The sequence below is a fragment of the Hipposideros armiger genome, unplaced genomic scaffold, assembly GCF_001890085.2.
Source record: "Hipposideros armiger isolate ML-2016 unplaced genomic scaffold, ASM189008v1 scaffold_15, whole genome shotgun sequence".
NCBI classification, from domain to species: Eukaryota; Metazoa; Chordata; class Mammalia; order Chiroptera; family Hipposideridae; genus Hipposideros; species Hipposideros armiger.
Window position 1 is genome coordinate 2,890,155 of NW_017731365.1, and position 26,510 is coordinate 2,916,664.

The 26,510-nt window shown below is 38.3% G+C and overlaps 1 protein-coding gene across 1 annotated transcript in view; it reads right to left on the reverse strand.

Annotated features, from left to right (window-relative positions):
• Positions 1 to 1,833: 1,833 nt before the first annotated feature.
• PPA1 (inorganic pyrophosphatase 1) overlaps positions 1,834 to 26,510 on the reverse strand; it is a 35,073-nt gene continuing 10,396 nt past the window's right edge. The window contains exons 2-10 of the mRNA XM_019624550.1: positions 21,481 to 21,534; positions 20,632 to 20,751; positions 18,703 to 18,789; positions 17,706 to 17,832; positions 8,219 to 8,346; positions 7,713 to 7,798; positions 4,296 to 4,365; positions 2,765 to 2,807; positions 1,834 to 2,196 (exon numbers count right to left, since the gene is read on the reverse strand). Of these exons, the coding sequence (XP_019480095.1) occupies positions 2,165 to 2,196; positions 2,765 to 2,807; positions 4,296 to 4,365; positions 7,713 to 7,798; positions 8,219 to 8,346; positions 17,706 to 17,832; positions 18,703 to 18,789; positions 20,632 to 20,751; positions 21,481 to 21,534 (747 nt within the window). The 3' untranslated portion in view covers positions 1,834 to 2,164. The remainder of the gene's footprint in view (positions 2,197 to 2,764; positions 2,808 to 4,295; positions 4,366 to 7,712; positions 7,799 to 8,218; positions 8,347 to 17,705; positions 17,833 to 18,702; positions 18,790 to 20,631; positions 20,752 to 21,480; positions 21,535 to 26,510) is intronic.

Consider the following 26,510-nt stretch of genomic DNA (forward strand, 5'->3'; position numbering starts at 1 on the left):
TACAGATGGGAAAACTAGTGCTCAAATAGGTTAAGTTATTTGACCATGGTAATATAGTGGGAATCGGGGAAGGGGAACAGACAAGTTACTGTCCTTTTGTTCTTCAGTCTAGTTGTAAAGAACATTGCTTCATTGGCCCATGTTGGTATTATCATTAAGCTCTTCCCAGGGGAGGCAGTCGATCGCCGGCTATTGGATGGCCACTCTCAGCAGCTGATGGCAGCTCATGCCTGCTGCCAGCCAGCCCCACTGCAGCCTACGCCGTCACCGGTGACTCACAGCAGCCCAGCTCCAGGTTGAGCTGTTGTTCACCATTTTAGCTGTAGAGGGTGCAGCGTCACTGGCCCTCATGTGGGATCCAAACCGGGGCCCTGCTGCTCAGAGCTGGTGTCCCAAGCCAAATCCTAACCAAAGCACCACTCAGCCGGCCCAGTAAAAATTTTTTATAAGCATAGACAATAGACATAGTAAAACTTATTTTAAAATTTAAATGAAAAGGCACAGGCCCTTGACTAATTAAACAATTATAATAAAGCAGGAGGAAGTACTCTATTTGGTAGTAAGGCTTACCATATAGCTACAGTAATCCAGAGAGTATGGTGCTGTCAGAGGGACATACACACAGATCTGTGGAACAGAGGACCCAGAAATAGACCCACACATATATGCTCAACTAATATTTAACAAAAGCACAAAACTAGGGCCAAGTGGCTCAGTTGGTTAAGAGCTCGCTCAAGAGTGCGAGCTCTGAGCAACAGGGTCGCCGGTTTGATTCCCGGCCCGAGCTGAGCTGCCGCTGAGCTGCCAACAGGTGGCAGGATGGCTCAGCTAAAAAAAAAGCACAAAACTAATTTAATGGAGGAGAATAACCTTTTGACAAATGGTGCTGGAGCAACTGGACATTATAGGGGAAAAAAAAGAAACTTGATCTAAACCTCATACCTTATACCCAAATAAACTCAAATTGGACCATAGGCTTAAATGTAAAACTGTAAAACTTTTAGAGAAAAACATAGAAGAAATCAGTGTCTTATAGGATACAGGAACCTACATAGGTGATTAACTTGTATAGAACAATATAGGTGTTTCATTCAAATGACTACAAGTAAAACTGGGAAATCTGAATAAGATCAGTGGATTGTATAAAAGCCATTGTTGTCCTGGCTATGATATTATACTCTAGTTTTACAAAATCTTACCTTTGGGGGAAACTGGGAAAGGTATAGAGAGAATCTCTCTGTATTATTTCTTACAACTAACTGCATGTGAATTAACAATAATCTCAGTAAAAATTTCAACTAAAATAATCTGAATGCTTAACACATTACATGAGTAACCTCTTTTACAAATGAGGGAACTGAAGTTGGGTGGTTGGTAACTGAAGATTACATAGCTAATAAGTAGATGGGCTAGGATTAAAAATTCAGATGTGGTGAGGTCCAAAGCCCATGAACCTAACCACAAAGTTATTCTGGCTGATAACTCAGAATATAATGTAAATGACTTAAGGATCCAATTAGGCGCTTAGAGAAGTAAAAAAAGTAGCTGTATCATTTCAAAAGGGGAGCTGGAGTGTGCTTTCTGCTAACATGCTATAAATTAAAAAACTTTTGCTTTATAGTGGGGTGCTAGGAATTAAGTAAGAGCATAGTATCAAGACTACTGTAAAATATGGGATTTCATTCTCATCTTACTAAAAATAAATCAAGTTTTAGTCTAATAATTATAAAATTGAATTGTAAGATCATTGAGAGAAAACAAATACCAAGTAGCACGCATGCCTGTGTGGTAATGTCTGGCTTCAGATTAAAATAAAACTATCATAAGCCAAGCTTCAGCAAAATAATTTTATTTCCTAATTCCTAACACCTGGTAAACATATACATCTAATATGTACTTATCTTGCATATTTATTCACAAATGACTTCCAAATTACAACAACTGCTTTCATATTCAAGCATGTACTGAAAGTTATCTTAGTTGAAATATGGAAAAATGCTTTCAAATGGATAACACTTTGAATATATTAGATTGGTCACAGCAGAATTTGCTTTGTTAGGTAAGTTCTATAAATTTAAAGCTCTGAAAAGCCACTACTTTTGCATCTACTATGTCCAGATGAATAGGATGCAGCAATATCAGCTTGTATTCCAGAGAAATTTCCTTAGTTTTTCTGGTGATGGAACCACTTATCCACTATATTCAGAAAAAAGAAAAACAGAATACTTGTTAAGAATCAAAATATACCAAATATATAACAAATAATATACTTGCTTTAATGTATCCTACTACGTATTACCTTAAAACAAACTTTCATACATGCAAAGTTTCATTATAGTAAAAATGGGTAGTTTATCATTGTTTTCTTTTGGGCTTCCTTAATCATATAGACATGCGATTCTCACTAGAAGAACCTTACAGAGAATTCTAAATCTAAAGGGGAGAACAGTTTTCTGGGTGAAGCAGGCTGTGGCCAGATGGGAACCCAGAGCCCAGCCTGCTCCAGTGTCCATAAGTCATCTACCTGGACCCCGGAGACCAGTAGGTCATGGTTTGGAAACTGCTGTGATAAAGGTGGGGGTAGGTGGGTGGGTGGGGTGTGTATGACACTAAAGGTGGTATGCACAGCCATCTTTCTTCCCACATATACTGCAGAACTCTAAAACTGTATGGCTATGGTATATAAGATTTCCTCCCTATAGATACAATTTCCCCACACATACACATAATGTTCAATGTAATTTTACCAGAATATTGATCTTACCATCTGTTGGTACTGTGCAAGCAGATTCACATGGCGGTGGTAACTACAATAAAAAAGTAAAATGTTATTAGTCTAATCCCAGGAAAAAAAAGCTAAAAAAGTAAACTGACACATAAGTTAAAATGAATCTGAACAGAAGACAAGTATTCCAATTTTGGGGTTCTAAAAATAATTTATAATTTATAGGAACAAGGTTTGCTCTACTGCTAAGAAATGCTAACCAATTCAAGCCTCTTGGCTTTTACTGACACACAGGAGAATAAATAATAAAATGTTTTTTGAAATAAAGAATAAAAACTAATTTATGCATTTATAAATTATATGTACACATATGATATAATGTAGGCAGTGTTCTCATTGAAAAGCTATGATCATTAACCAATGGGGTTTCCCTTCCAATTTTTCTTATTCATTTCAATTTTGTCGGGATTCATATATAAAGGTAAATCTAAATGCATTGGCTTCATTGTTAAATTGTTATTTTTCCTTGTACTAGCCCAATTACAAAGCAGTAAAAAGTCAGACCTTATTTTTTTTGTTTGTTTTCCTTATTTAATGTTGTAAATGAGAATTAAGATGATCTAGCTCAGTATTTTGGTTAATCCAAATCAGATACTTAAAAATAGTACAAAAACAAAATCATTTCGGGCCGGCCGAGTGGTGCGTTGATTAGGAACTGGGTTGGGGCACCATCTCTGAGCAGCAGGACCCCGGTTCGGATCCCACAGGAGGGCCAGTGACAGTGCCCTCTACAGCTAAGATGGTGAACAATAGCTTGACCTGGAGCTGGGTTGCCATGAATTGCCGGCGACGGTGAAGGCTGCAGCCCCTGCTGCAGTGGGCTGCCATAAGCTACCATGTGTGGCCAGCAGCTAGTGTGAGCAGCCGGCAGCAGGTGTGAGCTGCCAAAAGCACCGTGAGCGGCTGTTCAGAGGCCAGTGACCGATCTGCCTCACCCGGGAAGACCACAATGATTATACCAATAGGGGCCAGTGAAGCGACGTCCTCCACAACTAGACTGAAGAACAAAACGACAGCAACTTGTCTGTTCCCCTTTCCCAATTCCCCAATTAAATCTTTAAAATAAAAAAAAATCATTTCTTAATAAATGGTTTACTACCTCACATGAAAGTCTTTTCTAGAATTATGAACGACCCCTGAAATGATACCTGATATTTGATAACTTTCTCAGTCCTTGCTATAACCAAGTCAAGTTAGTTCCCGTTGGTTCTTTTGTGATAGGCACACAGGCACTTGAGTTAGTCAGTACATTCTGGAATCATTTTGATTGTTACAAATTCTCCTCCTTTGTTATCTGTACAGTTTAGAGTTGACCAGGACCCTCTTCAGCTCTTACACTTAGTCAGATGTCAACTTACATGTGTTCGTGGTTTGTAATTTCAAGACCTGACACAGTAATAAGCATACAGGCGGCACTCAAATATTTGTTGAAAGAATTACCTCCCCACCCATTCAGCACCATATATTTTAGCCACCGGGTACATTCTTTTTCAAGGAAACTTTTACTTACAGCATCCACAATGGCTTTGGCCGCATCAGGGTCACACTTGAAGGGGCTCTCAGACACTGTGGTATTCATGCTATTAAATGAAACAAAAGTAGTCATGAGTCACAAAAACGTCTCTCTTAAGAGTTAGAAAACAAGTTTAAGGTGGTAGGCCAGACAAGATTCAAGTTTGGTTTACTTGAACCTCAAGTTTATTCAAGTTGCAGGATACAAAATCAATATACAAAAATCTGTTGCATTTCTATACACTAATAACAAATGATCAGAAAGAGAAATTAAGAAAATAATCCCATTTACAACTGCATCAAAAAGAATAAAATACCTAAGAATATATTTAACCAAGGAGGTAAAAATAAAAGGTCTGTAGAGTGAAAACTTTAAGACATTAATAAAAAAAAAAATTGAAGAAACTAATCTTCTAAATAATACATACATTATACCATATAGATATAAATATACATTATAAAATATAATAATTTCCACTAAAATAAATGGAAATATATTTCATGCTCATGAAATTGGAAGAATTAATACTGTTAAAATGTCCATACTACCCAAAGCAATCTACAGACCAATGCAATCCCTCTCAAATTCCAATGACATTTTTCACAAAAATAAAACAAATAATTCTAAAATTTGTATGGAACCACAAAAGGCCCCGAATATCTTCAGAAGAAGAACAAAGCTGGAGGCATCACACGTTCTGATTTCAAACTATATTACACAGTTACAGTAATCAGAACAGTATGGTAATGGCATAAAAACAGACATAGATCAATGGAAATGAATAAAAAGCCCAATACAACCCCATGCATATATAGCCAATTAATCTATGACAAAGGAGCCAAGAAAATACAATGGGGAAAGGACAGTCTCTTCAATAAATGGTATTGGGAAAACTGAACAGCTACATGCAAAAGAATGAAACTAGACCATCATCGGACACCATACACAAAAATCAGATCAAAATAGATTGAAGACTTGAATGTCAGATCTGAAACCATAAAACTCCTAAAAGAAAACATAGGAGGTAAGCTCCCTGACATCAGTCTTGGTGATAAATTTAGGATTTGACACCAAAAGCAAAGGCAACAAAGGCAAAAATAAACAAGCGGGACTACATGAAACTAAAAAGCAAAGGAAGCCATCAGCAAAATGAAAAGGCAACCTAGGGCCGGCCGAGTGGCACGGTGGTTAAGAGCCGTCTTGGGACGCCAGAGGGCCCCAGTTCGGATCCCACATGAGGGCCAGTGACACTGCCCTCTACAGCTAAGATGCTGAACAACAGCTCAACCTGGAGCTGGGCTGCAGTGAGTCGCCCGCGACAGTGTAGGCTGCAGCCCCTTTTGCAGTGGGCTGCCATGGGCTACCATGTGTGGCCAGCAGCCAGTGTGAGCGGCCAGCAGCTGCAGTAAGCGGCCGTCCAGAAGCCGGCGACTGATCTGCCTTGCCCAGAAAGAGTGCAATGATGGTGCCAACTTGGGCCAGTGAAGCAACGTCCTCCACAACTAAACTGAACAACAAAAGGACAGCAACTTGTCTGTTCCCCTTCCCCCAATTCCACAGCGCTGTTCCAATTCCCCAATAAAAAAAATAAATAAATAATTTTAAAAAAACTAAAAAGGCAACCTACTAAATGAGAGAAAATATTTACAAACCACAATCTGATAAGGGGTTAATATCCAAAACATAAAAAATTCTCACACTGAATAACAAAACAAATAAACAACAACAATAAACAATCTGACTAAAACACAGGCAGAGGACCTGAATAGACATTTTTCCAAAGACATGCCAATGACCAACAGGTATATGAAAAGGTGCTCAAGATCACCAGACATCAGGGAAATACAAATCAAAACCACAATGAGATTATTATCTCACACTATTAGAATGACTATCATCAAAAAGACAAGAGTTAACAAGTGTTGGTGAGGATGTGGGGAAAAGGGAACCCTTATGTACTCTTGATGGGAAATGCACAACCACTATGGAAAACAGTATGGAGGTTCCTCAAGAAACTGAAAATAGAACTACCTACCATATGATCCAGAATTCCACTTCTGGGTATTTACCCGATAAAAACGAAAACACTAATTCAGAAACATATATGTACCAAATGTTCATTGCAGCACTATTTATAATAGCCAAGACATGAAACAGCCTAAATGTCCATCAATGAATGAATGGATAAAGAAAATGTGGTAGATATACAATGGAATATTATTCAGCCATAAAAAAGAATTAAATCTTGCCATTCACAACATGGGTGGACCTTGATGGCATTATGTTAAATCAGACAGCAAAAGATAAATACAGTATGATCTCACTTATACAGTTGACCCTTGAGTAATGTGGGACTTAGGGGTACAAGCCCCACACACAGTTGAAAATCTGCATATAACTTTGACTCCCCAAAAACTTAATAATAGCCTACTGTTGACCAGAAGCCTTAATGATAACATAAAGTCGATTAACACATAGTTTGTATGTTATATGTATTATACACTGTAGTCTTACAATAAAGCTAGAGAAAAAAATGTTAAGAAAATCATAAGAAAGAGAAAATACATTTACAGTACTATATTTATTGAAAAAAATCTGCATGTAAGTGGATCCATGCAGTTCAAACCCATGTTGTTCAAAGATCAGCTGTACATATATATTCATTTTGTAACTGGTCACCTTGCTGAATTCTTTATTTTTTCTAGGGTTTTCTGGGTACACAATCATATTATCTGCCACAATTAGCTCCCCCTTTTCTAATATTCCTGCATCAAAACATATCATTTTTCCTATTTACTTCATTGACTACTATTTCCAGAACATTAGTTAAGTGCTGATAGTGGACATCCTCTTATAAATCTTTAAATATCTAAGAGGAAGTATATTGTCCTGAACATGGATATGAGTCCTAACTCTGAAACCCTTCTTGTGGGATGACTTTGGTTAAGTTTTCTCTCCCTATATCTCTGTTGCATGCTTGGCAAACATTCACTGCTCAATTAATATTAGCTATTATTGTTAGTGGCAGTAAATTTTGTGTGCACTGTAGACAGTGGTTTAGTTGCGATGCACCTTATATATTTTCATCAGAGAATACCAACCCTTGCACTCAACCTTATTTTACCCATTACATTCTGAACACCATGATGCTAGGCAGTCTTTCCCAGTTACCCTCACAAAGCTCTGATCTCACTGTCCCTCGTGTAGTTTTAGTTTGTACTTGTTCAGAGAGTATCTTAGGGGCACTTTTCAGTTGTTTTATATCTACCTTCCCACTCATGTGAGCACTTGCTGACAAAACTGGTTATCTCTTTTCTAAGTGAAAGTAATGGTAGTGTGTTATGGTTATTAAAATCTTTGGCGCAAGCTGGTCTGCTTTGTGTGTTAAACATGCAGAGAACAGTCAACACTTACCAACTGATTCCTTTTCCATCAATTTTCTTCGTCACTAATGCTCTCCAATGGTCATGAGTGCTTTTAATAATATCCATTGCAAAGTCCTATAATTTGAAGAGATATGCATTATAATGATAGAAAAGGGGTCGGCCAAGTAGCTCAGTTGGTTAAGAGTGCGAGCTCTGAGCGACAAGGTCGCAGGTTCGATTTCCGCTGAGCTGCCGCTGAGTGGCCAACAGGTGGCAGGATGGCTCAGCAAAAAATAAATAAAAATAAAAATAAAATACAATGATAGAAAAGTATTCTTAGTATCAACATTTTCCCAAAGCCTGATAACTTTGTCTCTTTTGAATCATTTCCTTGTGTCAAAAATAGAAAACATTTAAATGAATGAGTCAACATCAAGACTGTCGTGTCTTTAGACATTTTTTTATAATCATATAGTCTTTAAATGGTAATAACAGGTTAAATTGTAAGTCTCAATAGAAAAAGACCTAAAGCTACAGTTCTGAATGAAACATTACCTTATTTTTAAATTCTGCATTGAAAGCAAACTGGTTCTCTGGTTTTCCATCAGGAACCTTGTACCGTCTAAACCAGTCCACAGTAGCTTCTAGGTAGCCAGGTTTCAGCCGCTTGACATCATTAATATCTTAGAAGAGAACAAGCAGATTGCAAGATGCATATGTAATTATTCATGTGATAAAAATATTAAGTATTTATTTTGAGGGAGCTATGGGATGGGTATAATAAAAATTCAAGATGTTAGAGCTGACCACCTTGTTGAGAAGAGAACACATACAGCCATTAAAAGGAAATCCTCTAGCGCCTTAGAATAGCTCTGATGTTGAGTAGTAAGAGAACAACCAGCACAGTAGTAACTTCTATTAGATAACAGAAGGGAGAAATGACTGGAGGCTACATAAGCAAAGAAGAGTGTAGCAAGTGTGGATAACGCCTATGAGAAGCATAGATGATACAAAAAAAGACAGGGTGAGGTTCCATCCAGATCATATACATTTACATACTAAATTACATACTAAAAGACAAGAAAAATGGATTACACTGTTATGCACTGATGGGTTACATATTAAATGCGACTAGACTTTTCTAACTCTATAGTATAGGCATTATCACCACAAGGCTTTCGTTCTGGCCAACAAAATAGTGTCCTGTTTAAAAAAACTTTTAAAAGTTTCTGTGCAACCACCAACAATGGCTAGCCTCAATGTCAACAAACTCAACTGTAAGTGACCAAGCTGCCTGCTCAATGCAAGCCAATGGAAAATACAAGTGCTAAAAATAACAACCAGGAAAAGTATTTGGGGAAGGAGGAATACATTCAACAACAGGAGCTTATTAAAATAACTGTGCTTAAGTCCAGCTTATAATATACATAGTTAAAGAATATCATGCATTTTGTTATTACAGTACCACTAAAAATATGGAAAGTTTACAAAGTGAACTGGGAAATGTTTAAACACTGATAAATTTTAAGGAACTTATAATTCACATAAAATGTGTCACTTAATACAGAAATAATTTGAAAATCCAAAAATCTGAAATGCTGTGTGGGGTGTTTTCCAACAAATTTTCCAACCAATTCTCCTGTTCTTCAGGCACCAACTGGGTGTCCAACAATTCAATTCAATAATGACACTATCTACTGGAATTAGGGTCAAATCCCACAAATTAAAGGATTCAGTCTCACAAGACTTACCCCACTTGAGGCGGATTCCAGGCCACCCATACTTCTGACTACTAAAAATCAGGGTTTTCTACAACTCTCTCTTGGGGTTTGATAATTTGCTAGAATTGAAGCAGGGCCCAGTTGGGACCCCCATAAGTAGAGATCTCGCCATATCCCCAGCCTCACCTTTCCTTGCCCTATAGCTTAGTAATAGATTATCCCCCTGCAGCTTGAGCTCAGAATGTCCCCTGTCCCAGTTCCCTGTTTTAGAAAATTACCCTGAAACTTATAATACCCCAATGCTTACTGATCACAATCTCTATGGCCTAGCATTCTTTCCAGGTTACTGTCATCATTGCTCCTGGGTTGATAACCATGTGAAGAGCCATCCATGCAGACTCCCAGAACCACCATCACCTGGGCTCTGGAGGAATGTCCAGATTTTCCCTTAAATATCCTAGGCTGGTCTGAGAATGTGAAGGCAGTTTTGGGAGGTGTTAACCTGCTGCCTTCTCACACCACCGGTGCTCTGATAATAAACACTTATTCTACAGCTCAACTCCCATGTCAGTCTATTGGCTGAGGCGGCGCAGGCAGCACGAGCCCCAGACTTGTTTGGCCTCTGGTTTCAGAATGACTCACAGAGCTCAGGAAAACACTTTTATGTATGTTTACTAGTTTACTATAAAGAATACAATTCAGGAACCGCCAAATGGATGAGGTGCGTAGGGCAAAGTATGGAGGCGGGCAGGGCATGGAGTTTCCATGCCCTCTCAAGGGCAGCCCTGCCACCCTCCCAGCACACTGAGGTGTTCACCAACTCAGAAGTGCTCCACATGTCATTATACCAGTGTTAATAGAGCTCCATATCCAGCCTCCCCTCCTGGTCCCAGAGGTTGGTGGGTGGAATGGAAAGCTCCCACCCTCTAGTCACTTGGCCTTTCTTTGGACCAGTCCCAGTCTCAAGCTAGCGAGGGGCCCCACCCGAAGTCACCTTATTAGCATAAACTCAGGCATGATTCATCCTGAGTAACAAAAGACACTCATCACTCAGGAAATTCCAAGGTTTTTTTGTTTGTTTTTTTTGCCAGAACTAGAGACAAAGATCAAATATATTTTTGTATTATACCACAGCATGGAAAAAATATAAGAGCTGATTAACTGATTGTGAACCACACATTAAAAGGTAAGCTGGATCCAGACTGAGGAACCCTGACATCAAACCCAGAAAACAAAGCAGGAAGAAAAGAACCCTGTCAATATTTTTCCCTTATGTTTTCCGTTAAGTTCACAGAGACAAAGTCAGTGGTCTGCAGCTACTAAAACTGCCTCCTGATGCCACATCACGATCCCACCACAGACAGCACCCATTTTGTGCGGTTCCTTCCTGGGTTCGGCTTCTAACCAGCCAGGCAGTGCTGTACCCCACAACCATGCAGGATATGCTCAGTTTCATTGATTCCCACAACTCAGATGGGAGGGGATCTGGCTATCATGGGTCCCACAATGGCAAAGAGGAGCGACATGCAACCTGTCGCTCCTTTAGTGGGTAGGTGGTCCTGTCCCATGGCTGTGTGTGTGTCCCTTTTGAAGCTGTGGCTAGTCCAGAGTACTCTCTACATAGAAAGTCTGATAAACTCGTCAGATAATAACTGATGACAGACGGACACTGCCTTGGGTTGACGCTTTGGGAAAACTGCATACTATTGTACTTCCACCATGGGACCAGCCACTCAGGGAAGTTTCAGGGTTCTAATAACCTTTACTGCAGGGCAATGATGCCCTAGCAGAATGGTGCTGACATAATGACAGATATGGTTTCACTAACAGTGGCCACAACATGCCCTTTAGTATGTGTGCTCTTGGATAAGTAGCACATGAGAAAATGGACACACGAGCAACAGAATCACAGTTGTACCATCAAGGGGTTAACAAATAGTATGAATGCATTCTCGCTGACTAAATTTAAATAATACAGACAGAAGCACCTGAAACAGCCAAGTCTCCCTTTGTCCTTCTTCCCATTGCACTTTAAAGGACTGGTGTTCTTCTAGTCCTTTAACCATGAATTTCTATACATATACATATATACACATATTTAAACATATATGCGATCATGTAAGGCTAAAAAACAGCAGAAAGGCGTCATACCATTCTTAGTGGTCTTTCCATATCTGTATACGCAGGTCCTCCTCATCCTTTGTAATGGCCACACACAGTATCCCATTGCCTGGACAGACCATAATTATTTAACCATTTAGCTGGTGATGGATATTTTAGCTCTTTCCTGGCTTTTGCTGCAAAGAATATCTTTGTAATGTGTGTTTGTATATATTTATGAGGAATTCTGTGAAACAGCTACTTAGAAGTAGAATTTCTGGGTCAAAGTGATATTGATCATAATACCAATTTTCTACAAATGTTCTAAAAACCAATTTTATTTGGCATATCTGAAAACTATTTCTGTGTAGAAGGTGAAAGTGGCAGTTTATCCTCCCTTCATCTGGTGCTTTTTACTTGCAAAGCTTTTCACCTATGGTCTCTCTCACTTGACTGCCCCCACAAAATCATGATGTTTACAGATAATTATGTACTTTTCACTAGTTAATATATGGTTAATAAGTCAAAGAATCTACATCTCAGCACCTGGTCCAATGCTCTTTCCAGTAAGAAGACAAATCTTTCTTATTAATCTTAAGGCAAATCTTAACAAACAAAAAACCCTTTCTTGGCACTACATGGTAATGACAGAATAATAGGGCTTTGACATCTCCTAGCTTACACAGCTGTGATTAAGAAAATACAATGTGTAGGAGAAAGAATGGACCACTGCCAGGATATCTGAAATCAGGTACAAACTACCACTAGATGGCTGTAGGCTGGTTGCTGTAATCTCATTAAACATTATAACCATCAGCACTCTTGTGAGCAGTGTAAAGTTGTTGACTCTTGCACAAGAACTCACCATTTGGTCACCAGAATCAAATGCCTTAATAAGACCTATAACCCAACAGGTAAGTTACAACCCAACAGATAAATCACAATGCTGTCCTCTGCAGTTCTGAGGCTGCCACCTTTAAAATGACCCAGAAATCACGTGATTTCCTGGAGGAATACCCAAGTCTTTGACATGTACACCTTATTAATTAGTCTGATAACATTGAAGTTGAAGTTGTTAGGGGTAGATGTGGCCCCAAAGCTCATCAAGGACCTGGTATACCAGTCGCTCTGCACTGGGTGAGTCTTTGGAGTCTACAAAGCAGTCTTTGTTTTCTAATCATGGGTGAGAAGTTGCAGTATGAAATATAGGATTCACTGGAAGTGCATGTAAAGACTTCCATCACCAGCCTAAGATATTCCATCTTCAGAGAGTAACTGGAGCAGAGCACTTCCAAAGGCATTAGCAACATTATGCTCAAGTTAATGTCTCATTGTAGAATCCCAACAAGAAAAACCAATCAAAGCTGGGATAAACAGATGAACAGTCTCTATTTCTGACTGCTCAAACTGTGGGTAAGGAGTCATAGCTGAAGACCCTGAGGAGGGAGGTGGCATCCTTGAAGTGGGTGGGAACAGACCCAATGCATTCAGATTTAATCCAGGAATTAAATGTGCTTGAAGATTCATAGAAGCAATATCATTTTCATAAGGCTCCAAGCTTTTATTCATTATCTCTTCCTCAGCTTTGGCACATGTGTCAACGATGTCTTTAACTGCAATGGTGCAGGGTCAGTTCCTACAAAGGACATATCGTGATTTTCGTGTCTGTGTCTTCTTTTTTTTTAAGGATTCTTCCTTCCTTATGAATAAGATGGCCTACAAAGTTAGGGGCTAAAATCTTCAAGGGAACCTCTTCTGTGAATTTCTTATCATGAGCTTTCCTCTGCATATCTCCAGAATAAATTTACAAGCCACAAGGGTGCCCTCAAGGGTATAGAGGATAGTAATTGACTTCTCAGCAGCACCATTATTCTCTTGATTTTGGACATCGATTTTATTTTATTTTATTTTTAGCTGAGCCATCCTGCCACCTGTTGGCAGCTCAGCGGCTGCTCAGCTCTGGCTGCGACTCAAACTGCTGTTGCTCAGAGCTTGCACTCTTGAACAAGCTCTTAACCAACTGAGCAACTCGGCCGGCCCTGGACATCGATTTTAGACTGGTGATATTCAAAATGGTGGCACCTTCTTTTCCAATAATGGCTCCTATGAATTGGGTGAGAGCCAGCAGGCATAGAGGCAAGTCACACAGTTTCTGTGTGGACACTGTTTCTGGAGACCCCTGCCTCAATGAGCTGCTCTGCCTGAACCCATGGAGACCTCAGAGTTGCTGCGAGAGATTCTGCTGGGCAGCCATTTCATCAGGGATGTAGGCCATTTTTAACGTGAAGTTCTCCAACTGGAATCCATTCAGTTTGTCTAAAGGCTGTCTAGCTTGGTCCTTATTGGATGAGGTTACATTTACAACTATAGTTTCTGAGTCAGTGTTCACTTGCTCACAGCTTTCCACCACTCCATACTGGACTAGTAAACTATCCAATACCTCAGAGTGAAGCCAGTATTCATGTGCTATATCTTTTATATTTGGAACAGAAAATATGACACTACCACAAATATTTGGTGCAACCCTCTTTTCATTCTGGATACAGGGGACCTCAATCTCTGTCAAGTACGGCTATAATCTTCCCCAACTGAGGGGTAGCTTAATGCAGACAAGCAACATTCCTTCCACATTCCCTCAAGACTTCAGTAATTAGCCACTAAGCTTGGTCTGAATCAAACACAACAATGCCCCTTCCTGAAAGGGTCTCCGCCCAGCTTTGCTCCCAGTCAGGGTAGGTCCAACCTGCCAAGCATCAAATCGCTTCCTAGGCCTGCTCCCCTGTTTAGTCACTGCAAGTCCTAGAAGGGTTTTAGATTTACAGGGAAGTTGTGAAGATATTACAGAGTTCCCAGATACCCAACCTGCACATAGTTTCCCCTATTATTACTATCTTATACAAAGACATTTGTCACAATTAACCAATAGTGATACATCAACTCAAGTCTGTTTTTTCTATTCCAGGACTCCACTAGGATACTGCATTACGTTTGGTCGTCATGGCTCCTCAGGCTCCTTGGCTATGACAGTTTCTCAAACTTGTTTTTGATGACGTTGATTGTTTTGAGGGGTGCTGATCAGGCATTTTGTAAGATATCCCTTCCTCTGTTGGGACTTGTCTTATCTTTTTCTCAAGATTAGACTAGGGTACTGGGTTTGAGGGAAGAAGTCCACAGAGATAAAATGCCATTCAAAGCACATCAAGAGTACATGCTCTCAAGATGACTCATCACTGTTGATGTTGACATTGATAACCTGGCTGAGGTAGTGTTTGTTAGGTTTCTCAGCTGTCAAGTTATCCTTTCCATACTGGACTCTTCTGAAAGAGGTCACTGTGCACAGCCTGTACTTGAGGGTGAAAGTATTTACATAAATTATTTGGAATTCTTCTGCACGGGAGATTTGTCTGTTCTTACCCTACTTGTTTATTTATTCGATCATTTATTTATATCAGAATGGACTCATGGATATTTATTTTATACTTTGGGTTATAATCCAATTCTACTTGGGCCTTCCCTAACCATGCCAACTCCTACGATCTCTTCCCTTCTCCACACCACTTGAACTGTACAATAAGTACTCTGACAGCAACCCACAGAAATTCCCTCAGACATGCTAAACAAGCCCTGGAATGAACAGTAATTTTTCTGGGTATAAATATATTTTTTCAAAGATGACTTCAGACAATCAACTTATCTCACTAACCAATACATTTATAGTCAGTTGATTTTCAATAATGGTGCCGAGACAATTCACTGGGGAAAAGAACAGACTTTTCAATGAGTATGGAGTTGTCGGGAAAGTCATGACGTATTTTTCTATGTTTTTCAATGCAAAAATGCGTCATGACCTTCCCGACGACCCAATAGTTCTGGGATAATTGCATATCTACATGCAAAAGAATGATACTGAACTAGTTCATACCATATACAAAAATTAACTCAAAATACATCAAAGACTTAAATGTCAGGGCTAAATTTATAAAACTCTTAGAAGGAAACATAAATGTATATATTTGTGACCTTGGATTAAGAAGTGGTTTCTTAGATACGACATCAAAAAGCAGCAAAAACTTTTGATAAGAGTACAGCAAAATGAAAAACCTGAGTATTTCAAAGGACACCATTAAAAAAAAGAAAGGACAGGTGTGGCTGGTTAACTCAGGTGGTTAGAGTGCAGGCTCATAACATCAAGGTTGCCGATTCAATCCACACATGGGCCACTGAGTTGCGCCCTCCACAACTAGATTGACTTGGAGCTGATGGGTCCTGAAAAAACACACTGTTCCCCAATAAAATACATAAATAAATAAATAAAAACTGATTTTAAAAAAATGAAAGGACAATCCACAAAATGGGAGAAAATATAGACAAATCATATATCTGATAAAAATATAAAGAACTTTCATAATGCAACAATAAAAAGATATACCCACTAAAATGGCTATAATAAAAAAGATTAATAATAAGTGTTGGCAAGGAAGAAGAAAAATTGGAACCCTTATGCACTGCTGGCAGGACTGTAAAATGTGCAGCTGGCTTAGGAAAAAGGTTTGACAGCTCCTCAAAAGCTTAAACATAAGTTACCATATGACTCAGCAACTCCACTCCTAGGTATATACATGCAAGGAGATTTAAAACCTATGTCTACACAAAACCTTGTATAGCAGCAGCATAATTCCTAATAGCCAAAAACAACCCAAATGTCAACAGATGAAGGGATAAACAAAATATGGTACATATTCATACAACAGAGACAATGGAGTAGCATTCACCCATAAAAAGGAGTGAGTACTAATGCATGCTACCACATGAATGAGCCTAAAAAACATTGAGCTAAGCAACCAGACACAAAAAGCCACATATTTTATGATTCCACACATATGAAATATCCAGAATAGAAAAACGCATAGATGGGCCGGCCGAGTGGCGCGTTGGTTAAGAGCTGGCTTGGGACGCCAGAGGACCCTGGTTCGGATCCCACATGAGGGCCAGTGACACTGCCCTCTACAGCTAAGATGCTGAACAACAGCTCAACCTGGAGCTGGGCTGCCGTGAGTCGTCGGCGACGGTGTAGGCTGCAACCCCTGCTGCAGTGGGTTTGCCATGGGCTACCGTGTGTGGCCGGCAGCCAGCGTGAGGCGTGAGCAGCCAGCATGAGCGGCCGTCCAGAAGCCGGCGACTGATCTGCCTCACCCGGGAAGAGTGCAATGATGGCGCCAACTTGGGCCAGTGAAGCAACATCCTCAACAACCAGACTGAAGAACAAAAGGACAGCAACTTGTCTGTTCCCCTTTCCCCAATTCCCCAGCGCTGTTCCCATCCCCTAATTCCCCAATAAAACTCTTTAAAAAAAAAAAAAAGAAAAATGCATAGAGACAAAAAGCAGATTCACGGTTGTAAGGGCGTGGGAGGAAGAAGGAACAGGGAGTGACCGCTTAAAGGTACAGTTTCCTTTTGGGGTGGTGAAAATGTTCTGGAACGTGATCATGGTTGGTGGTGGTTGTACAACATTGCAAATGTACTAAATGCCACCAAATTGTACACTCTAAAATAGTTAAAATGGTGAATTTTATGTTATGTTAATTTTACCACCAAAAAAGGGGGGAATGAAGTACTGATACATGTTACAATGTAGATGAACCCTGAAAACATGTTAAATGAAAGAAGCCAGACATATCATCACATGAACCCATTTATGTGAAATGTTCGGAACAGGTAAATCCACAGAGACAGACAATATAGATTAATGGCTGCCAGGGACTGAGAGACATGGGACTAGGGCATGACTGCTAATGGGTACGGGGTTTCCTGTTGGAGTGATGAAAATGTTCTGGAATTAATAGTGGTGATGTTTGCACAATGTTTGCACAACCTAGTGAATATATTAAAAACCATAGGATTATACAATTTAAAATGGTGACTTTTATGATATGTGGATTATATGTCAATTGAAATAAATAAATAGAGGAACTGAGTGCAAGTATGTAGGGAAGGAAAGGAGAAAACAGTAACACAAGCTATCAGATTTTTTCTTTCCCAGAATGAAGGAGAACGTTCACTTAATTATAGAAGTTCGGTATTAGAAATAACAATGCTTTGTCAAATGTTTTGCTCCTCCATTCTTTAACAGCCTAAAGGCATGAGCTTACAATTCTGTCACTACAGGTGAATGGAGCACCAGATTTAGGTGCAGAGACCTCAGACTCTTCCAATAGCCTTACCATTGTAATTGGCTGCGTCAGGATCATCCACATTAATGGCAATGACTTTCCAGTCGGTTTCCCCTTCATCTATCATAGCCAGTATGCCCAGAACTTTCACCCTGATGATCTCGCCTCTTGCACACACCTGAAAGTCAATAACCATAGTCAGGACAACACTACAGAACAAAACTTTAGAAGAAATGCTTTACTTGGTGGATAACAGGAAATAAGGAAGAAGGCAAGTTCCTCCAAATTTACCTTAAGATAGTTCCTTTAAGCAATTTTTAAAAAGCTAAATAAGTTAATGCCTGTCAGTCTTATCAAAGCCGACAACAGGTACCCCTTATTACTTACAGGTCCTAAGACTATCAGTAACATGGTTCAGGGTAATTTTTTTTGTAACTGTCTCTAATTGTGCCAAAGAATAAACCCTCCATAATTTGTTTCAAATACATATTTCGATGTGCTTTCTTTACCTTTTATTTTACAGAAGCCAGTGAGTTAGACAGGTCATACAGTATGACTGAGCTTCATGACTTAAGAAACTGAAGGACAACTTTCTTTTCATTATTTATTATTTCCCTGAGCCTGAGAAAGATTATAAAGAAATGTAACTATAGTCAGAAACTTAGAGCAACCTTACTTGAGAGAGGCATCCCTACCATAATCCTCCAGCTCGTAGGTTATTTGGCTTGGCTCAATTCTGATCACTCCAAATCATTAGACAAGGTTTGCCTTGTTCTGAGATGAAATTTACCTCCTAGGTACGCTTCACCTATTGACCACTAAAGCAATGCAGAACATGTCCACTTCTTCCATATATATGTATAGTCATATATACATATATGCACTTTATTTAAGGCTAGGTTTAAATATACAAACTATACAAATGCTTAAAATAAAATGGAATCACGCACAGTGACATCATTATTTCTAATGTTTTTTAAAGTATAAACTTTGTATATTTCACTAATATCATCTGACTACTAAAGAAAAACATTTCAGATTCCATTACCTTGCCTCCAATTTCACACACATCAATTGGGTCATTATCACCACAACAGCCAGTGTGTTTGTCATCATGTCCTGGGTCTTCCCAAGTCTAAAAGAAAAAATAAAAAGGCTTAGAGCATTCCTATACATGTTACTGACAGAGTGGATCATGCTGACATTAAAAGATAACATCCCATGAGCTTTTCTGCAAAAATACTAATCTTCAGCTATTTTTCCTCATTAAAAAAATTCTTTATTCACATCTCAGAATCTTAACTACACACAAAAATTTTAATTAAATCCCGGGGCTCCTATTATGCATAGAAGGCTAAACTATATTTAAGCTTTAAAATGGATAATGATCCTATTTAAAACAAACAAAACCCAACCACCTAATAACCGAAGCAAATGCGAACACAGATATAGACTCAAATACTTACTTTAAGAAAACATATTAAAAGAAAACTGCTTTTAGAAATTATTTGTACTTACTATCTTCTACTAACTACATTTTCATTAAAGTAAATTTCCAAAGCAGAGGTAGGTAGGCAGTAATACTAAAACAGGAACTATTTGCTCTGTTGGTAAAAGTATCATCGTTGACCAGGAGCCAAGATTGAAAAGTTCAGTCAGGATTTTCTGAAGCTTTAAATTGCTGGCTTTCTTTCCTGCTAAATTGCAGAGAGTCCTTGCAGAGCATCTCACAAAAGAACAGATGGTCTATGTTTGCCAAGAAGTCAAGTTTAAAATGTAGCTGTTGTTTTGGTTCTTTTCTCCCCCAATCCAAAACATATTTCTTGGATTTATTTGCCTACTCAGCTGGAGTAAAGGCAAAAATATAAAAGGTTGATAAAGGAAAACTGGATCTAACAGAGCCAAATCCAACCTACAGAAGAAGAATTTCAGCAATGTTTTCCCAGCGGGATGATATTTCAAGGCTAAAGACTAAACCAACTAAAGGCTAAATCAACTGAAGTACAAAGTGAAGTGCTATAATTAAGGCAAATGAACGACTTTGTAATTACCTAACAAGTTAGATGAATTCGACCTATGTTCTTGTAACTTATCAATTGTTTCACAACAGATTCCACTTAATAGACTTAATGATTAATAAAAACAAACCATTTATCAACAGGAAAACAACAAATTGAATATTTTGTATAAAAGTCATAAGTGCCACAGCATTACCCTAACCAAATCAGAATTAAATCTGTCATTTACACATAATAGACATGATTCTAGTAATTTTTCATTCAAGAGTTACATAAGGACCTACTACACACTGGCATTGTGCTGGGGATAAACTGGTAAACAATACAGATACACATCCCTCCTGAAAGGGCTGACTGTTTAGGAAAATAGAATCCCATTCCTACTTTACCACAGAGAGCTTGGCTTAAGTAAGGAATCAGGACTCTAAACATAAAGGTCAACAGCTGTGAGACGTAGGTGCTTTATTCCTCACAATAGCCATATGAGCTAAGTACTACTAATATCTCAGGGGGAAATAGTCATGTCTCAGGGAGGAAGAAACAGAGGCAAATTAGGTAATTTAGGAAGAGGCAGCCTTGGGATTTGAACCTGAATCGCTCTGGTGCCCCCAAAAATCAATGCTTTTATAACCACTAGCCTACACTGTCTCTCGTAACAGATCTGTCACCCATTCTGTATAAAAAAAATTTGTATAGTTTATAACTAGTACATATAGAAAGGTAAAATATTTCAGAAAAGAATAAACTTTCAAATGTAAACTTAAACATTTACCTTATCAGTTTATCTTGAAAATAAGTTTTTCAAGGAAGTATTAAAATGAGTTAATTGTGCCTTATATTTTTAAAATCTATTAGAGCAAAAACTTTCTGAAGGTGTTTAAATCTTTTTTTTACTAACAGCAGTAGGTTATTTTTTGTAAGCTAGAAAGTACATTTCTAGCAATTGCACAGAGACATACCTGAGGGATGGCACCATAGTTCCAGATATATCCTTTATAAGGGAACAAATTTGCAACATAACGAAGTTTTCCTTTTTTCACATCTTGTTTAATTGGGTTTAAAGGGTCTTTTGTAGCAATCTGAAATAAAAAATTTCAAATCATTGTATATTTGGATATGAAATACCATTCAATTAAAGGTTTTAGAAAATTAATTATGGAATGCACACACCCTAGCTCAATTTTAATGATACATTTTACTCCTAACATTTTTATAATTTGAAATAACAGTCTCTCCACAATCAGCCTTTAAGTGGAAAACATTTGAGGTGTACAGGAACTATCAAGAAGGGAAAAGGAACACTTACTAACTCCAGAAAGCAAAAACTAAACTTATCTGGAATAAATTCTAACATTTGAGAAATAAAAATATATTTTTTAAAAGGACAAAATAAATATTATCCAACTTCAGCTTTCCTTTAAAGCACTTAATTAACAAAATACAACAGGAATTCCAATAAGATCATTTATGGCTGGGGTAACTAAAGCAAAGCCCATCGACTCTGTGGAGGAGTCAAGGATGGACTTAAGAAGAACAAGAGGAGAAAAAGGTAATTCCAGGCTTTGGGAACTCCAAAAGCAAAGGTGTGGGGAAGGAAAGTCTGTAACAAACTTGCAAATTGTAAACGGTTGCGTTTAGTTGGAGCACAGAGGGAAAAGTAGTAGGCAATGGGAGAAGAAACTGGAAAATAGATTGGGACTAGATAGAGAAAAACCTTGAACTTTAGCTGTTTAACCCTTGAGCAAATCAGTGTGGCTAGATCAAAACTAGTATCTTATGTCTGACTATGAACGTTAGGCAAAACATACCTCCATTTTTGCATTAGACCAGCGTGGTACTTCAACCACCATGTGGAACACATCCTGAAAGAGAAGGGGAGATGGTCACCGGGTCTAATTTGGTCTATTCACTAAGCATGCCCTAGTTCCTCCAAAGTTCAACAGCTCATTGTATCGGATCTTTGAAGTCAATGGATTTTCAATAAAATGCATCAAAAAATAAGACTGATAGATGAAGAGATAAAACAAATATAGCAAAACATTATTTTTGCAAAATATTCTGCAAAAATATGGCAGAATCAAGGTGATGGGTGTATGGTTGTTCATGGTATAAATTCTTCACTTTTTTCTGGATATTTTAAACTTTTCATAATAAAATAGTTGGGCTGTGTGTACAAAGAATGCTTCGGTGAAGAAAGGAAACAGTTTTTAAACATAACAGAATTCATATTTCTGAGAAAGGTCATCTTCAATGCAACCATCTTCAAAGGCTATTCATTTCTTCCAGCGACTGCCACTACTCAAAATATTTTTGGATTGCCTATTTCAGAGGTGGCTTATAAGACAAATCCCAAATCAGTTTAATTACTTTATCATACTTTAGCTTTAGCCTCAAACAAAATCAGTCAGCTCAATTAGCCACATTATTCTCCCAATCTGGCTGTTTTTAAAATCAATTACTCCTCAAAAGGACAAGAAGTTTGACACTGAAGATAAAATCACACGTTCCAAAAATATTTTAACCAATGGTAGTTCAAGTATAATTAGTTTACAGCCTTAAACTGACTACTTTAAAACAGAGGATATATTTTTTTTGAATTTCCAAATGCTCATTGTTTTAAAACACAATGAAAGAAAATCAGACTTTGTCATCTTATTTTGCCCAGCCAAGTCAAATATCAACTTGACATGAGCTTTAAGGAGTCCGAAAATTATTTTTTTCCAAGGAATAAAACTTTAAATGCAGTTGTTCAGTTTATAGCCTGTATAAAGGGCACACAAATCTGCAATTACTCTATTATACAATGTATATTTTTAAAAGTTAATTTGAAATAAAAATCACTTAGTTACCCAACTTTTTAGAATTACTTCTTGGCCTCTTTGCATTTAAAAAACAGGGACTGGTAAACTACAAGGGAATAAGTCAAAGGTTTCAAGCCAATTGCTTTGCCATTACTTTCAACCAAGCAGAAAAGCTACAGATTTATATTCAAGAGTATAAAACTTCTGCCACTCATTTAAGTTCTTGGTCAAACCAATGGAGACTAAAGCATCCCATGGGTTTCTGTTCCAAGTCTCCTTGCTAACAACATAAAAAACACAAAGAATGGAGATATTATTTAAATCTAGGACTGAATAAACTGCTCTATCCTTGTAAAATAATAACTGGATGGTTTTAGAAAGAGTAATATTAATTTTTCAGGGTACACACCTCAGACCCAATTTTTGGTTAAATTTCATTCTAGTCACTAAAAGTTTTCCAGAACTTTCCAGTCTGTCTACTACCACTACGGTATTAAAATGTAAGATTTGTATGTTTATGTTCCGAGAACAGTCATGGCTTTTAAAGTTTCCAGTAGCAATACCCTAAAGATTCACAAGGTGGAGCTGTTACAACATGAAAGACTAACTGAAGTGCGAAAACCAAGGAGACTTAATTTTTTTAAAGAAAATATTATTAAATGATTACTTTGCCTCAAGAAAAAAATGTAGCAAACAGGGCCGAAATCACTAATTCAAAGTTTGGAAACTACATCGAACACTTCAATGGAATGAAATGATAAATACTTATAGATCTCAAAACCACATGACCTAATACTGTTAACCTGTACAACTAAAGGAAAGCCAAAAACAAAACAATTCCCCACCCCCCTGCCCCCAACATTAGCTGGGCCAAAAACAGCAAGGAGCCACATATCCAATTCATTATTTTTTTTCAACAACTATATATTGAGTACCACCATTACATGCTAGGCACTTTTCTAGGTGCTGAAGACTAGCAGTGAACAGAAGACAAGCTTTTTTAGCTCCCTAAGAGCTGGATCTCCAAACCAGATCCTTCTAGCTTGTAGGTCACAGGCTACAGCCTGGGGCCCACAAACCTAGATAAGGGACTAGTCTGTAAAATGAATGGTTAGCACATTTTCAAAGTGTATGTAGATGCTATAGTGATTTTTTAAAAAGCAAAGCAATGAATTTGTAGTAGCTTTTAGTCATTATTTTCTTCATTAATTCCCATCAAAAGGGAATGTTTTTAAATATTTTGATATGAAAAATGGGGGTTCTCATACTTTAGCAGGAACTACTACTAAAGAGCAGTTTATTTCTCCTAGATAACATGACTACAATTTAAGGGGTTACTACCACTAGGTGAACAGCGATACTTAGAATTTTAGGGCAATTGATGTGAGAAATTCAACCAATTACTTCATTGCTAGAAAAACTTTTACTGTTAAAACATGCATTCCCATTGGAACTCTTGGGCACTGCTGGTAGGAAAGTAAAATGGTACAGCTTCTGTGGAAAACAGTACGGTGGGATCTCAAAAAATTAAAAATAGAATTACTATATTGTGCATTGAGGACAGAGCTGACTCAGCCTTGAAGCTAATCTACCATCTTGACTCCTCCCCTATGCAGATCTGGGAATGTACACAAGGACTCTGTCGTGAGCCACCCTTGAAATGATCTGTCTCTTCACCAGCTCTTCAGCCTCTGGGCATTGGCATCAGGTGGTCCCCCTCCCCTTAAACACACATTGCTTCCCCAGCACCTAGACTCACTGCTTTTAACTATAGAACAGAGAGTCTGGGGGAGTGGAAGGTACAGAAGACATCCATGTCATCTTGCCAACGCCTAAGACACACTTCATATGTAAGTTCCCTTAATAAACTCTTAATGTAATGATGGAGTTGTCAACCTCTTTCTCTGGTCTCTTGGCACCAGGAAATTTTATGTAACATATATGATCCAGCAATTACACTTCTCAGTATATACCCCAAAGAACTGAAAGTAGGGTCTTAAAGAGCTATTTGTACACCTATGTTCACAGCAGCATTATTCACAATAGCTAAAATATGGAAGCAACCTAAGTATCCACCGATGGGTGAATGGAAAAGCAAAATGTTATATACGAGTTCTGACAATTAAGTTCATGAACTTGCCACTGTGTGCTTACATTGGCAGCACTGTACAAATAGCTTGGTAAGGTTTCATAACCTTGGTATATCAGTGTCTCACAGCTGTGTTCGTGTCATCGTGTGGTAGTGTCACACTGGGTGGCTTTCATTATTGTTGCGAATTTTTGTGTGTCGTCGCGAGAATGTCTGAGCTTGAATTAGAGCAACGAACAAACATAAATTTCTCATTAAACTTGGCAAGACTGGAAGTGAAATCAGGAACAGGTTAGTCCAAGTTTATGGGGATAATGCCATGAAGAAAACGGCAGTGTACAAATGGATTAAACATTTTTCTGAGGGGAGAGAACACGTCATTGATGAAAACATTACAAAAATTCCTCAAATTGTGCGTCAAAATCGTCGGCTGACAGTGAGAAGCATAGCAGACCAAGTAAACATTGATAGAGAAACAGATAGGAAAATCTTAACTGAAAATCTTGGCATGAGAGAGGTGTGCGCAAAAATGGTCCCGAAGGAGCTCTTGCATCATGACAATGCACCAGCTCACACGGCACTGCCTGTGAGGGAGTTTTTAGCCAGAAAACAAATAACTGTATTGGGACACCCTCCCTACTCACCTGATCTGGCCTCTAATGACTTCTTTCTTTACCCAAAGATAAAGGAAATACTGAAAGGGAGACATTTTGATGACATTCAGGACATCAAGGGTAATATGATGACAGCTCTGATGGCCATTCCAGAAAAAGAGTTCCAAAATTGCTTTGAAGGGTGGATTAGGCGCTGGCACTGGTGCATAGCCCCTCAAGGGGAGTACTTCAAAGGTGACCATAGTGATATCCAGCAATGAGATATGCAGCACTTTTTCTAGGATGAGTTCACCAACTTAATTGTCAGACCTCACATACATATTATTCAGCCTTAAAAGGAAGGAAATTCTGACATATGCTACAACATGGATGAACTTTTGAGGACATTATGATAAGTGAAATAAGCCATGCACAAAAACGCAAATACTGTACGATTCCACTTATGTGAGATTCTTAAGTGCAGGGAATGGGAAGTTATTGCTTACTGGGTAGAGTTTCAGTTTTATTAGATGATGAAGTTCTGGAAATGAAGGGTGGTGATGGTTGCATAACAATATAAATGAACTTAATACCACTAACTGTATACTTAAAAATGATTACAGTGGCAAATTTTATGTTATACGTACTTTACAATAAAAAAAATTGGGGGGAAATAATGCATTCTAGTATTTCCAATGTTTATGCACTTAAAAATACTGAGACAAGATTTTAGAAAATTTAGTACCACCCACTTAGAAATTCATGCCTTCTTTCTTCTACCCTAATTGATTTCAACTAGTACTTAGCTCAGTCCTGTATTTATGGTTTTATTATCCCCATTGTTAGGACTTCTCTGAAATCTGTTCTCCACTTCTGCTACGCTGTAGATTCTAAACTTCTGCTCTGGCATCAAAGCTCTCAGCTCTCCGTTTAGTTACAGAGAAAGGAAATGGAGGTTAGGATCCTCAGTGGGGTGGTTATGACAAGTTTGCAGAAGGCAGGGGGAAAAGACAAACCATAACTTCTAGAGTAGTTTGAGGTATAAAATCCCCATCAGAGGAGTTCATGTAGTTAAATAAGGAAATGCTCTACTCCCATAAAGGTGCTTTTGAAAAGGTGTAGATTTCATCATTTCCAAGAATATTTTACCGTATTAAGTGCTCACCAAGTGACAATGGCTCTTAACCTTTCATTTTAAGTTTTGACTTCAAAGTCAGCTTCGTGATTATAGGACTAAGTTGATAAAGATAAAAGGGTTCCTCCTTATGCACTGTTGGTGGGATTGTAAATTGGTGCAGCCACTATGGAAAACAGTATGGAGGTTCCTCAAAACACTAAAAATAAAACTACCATAT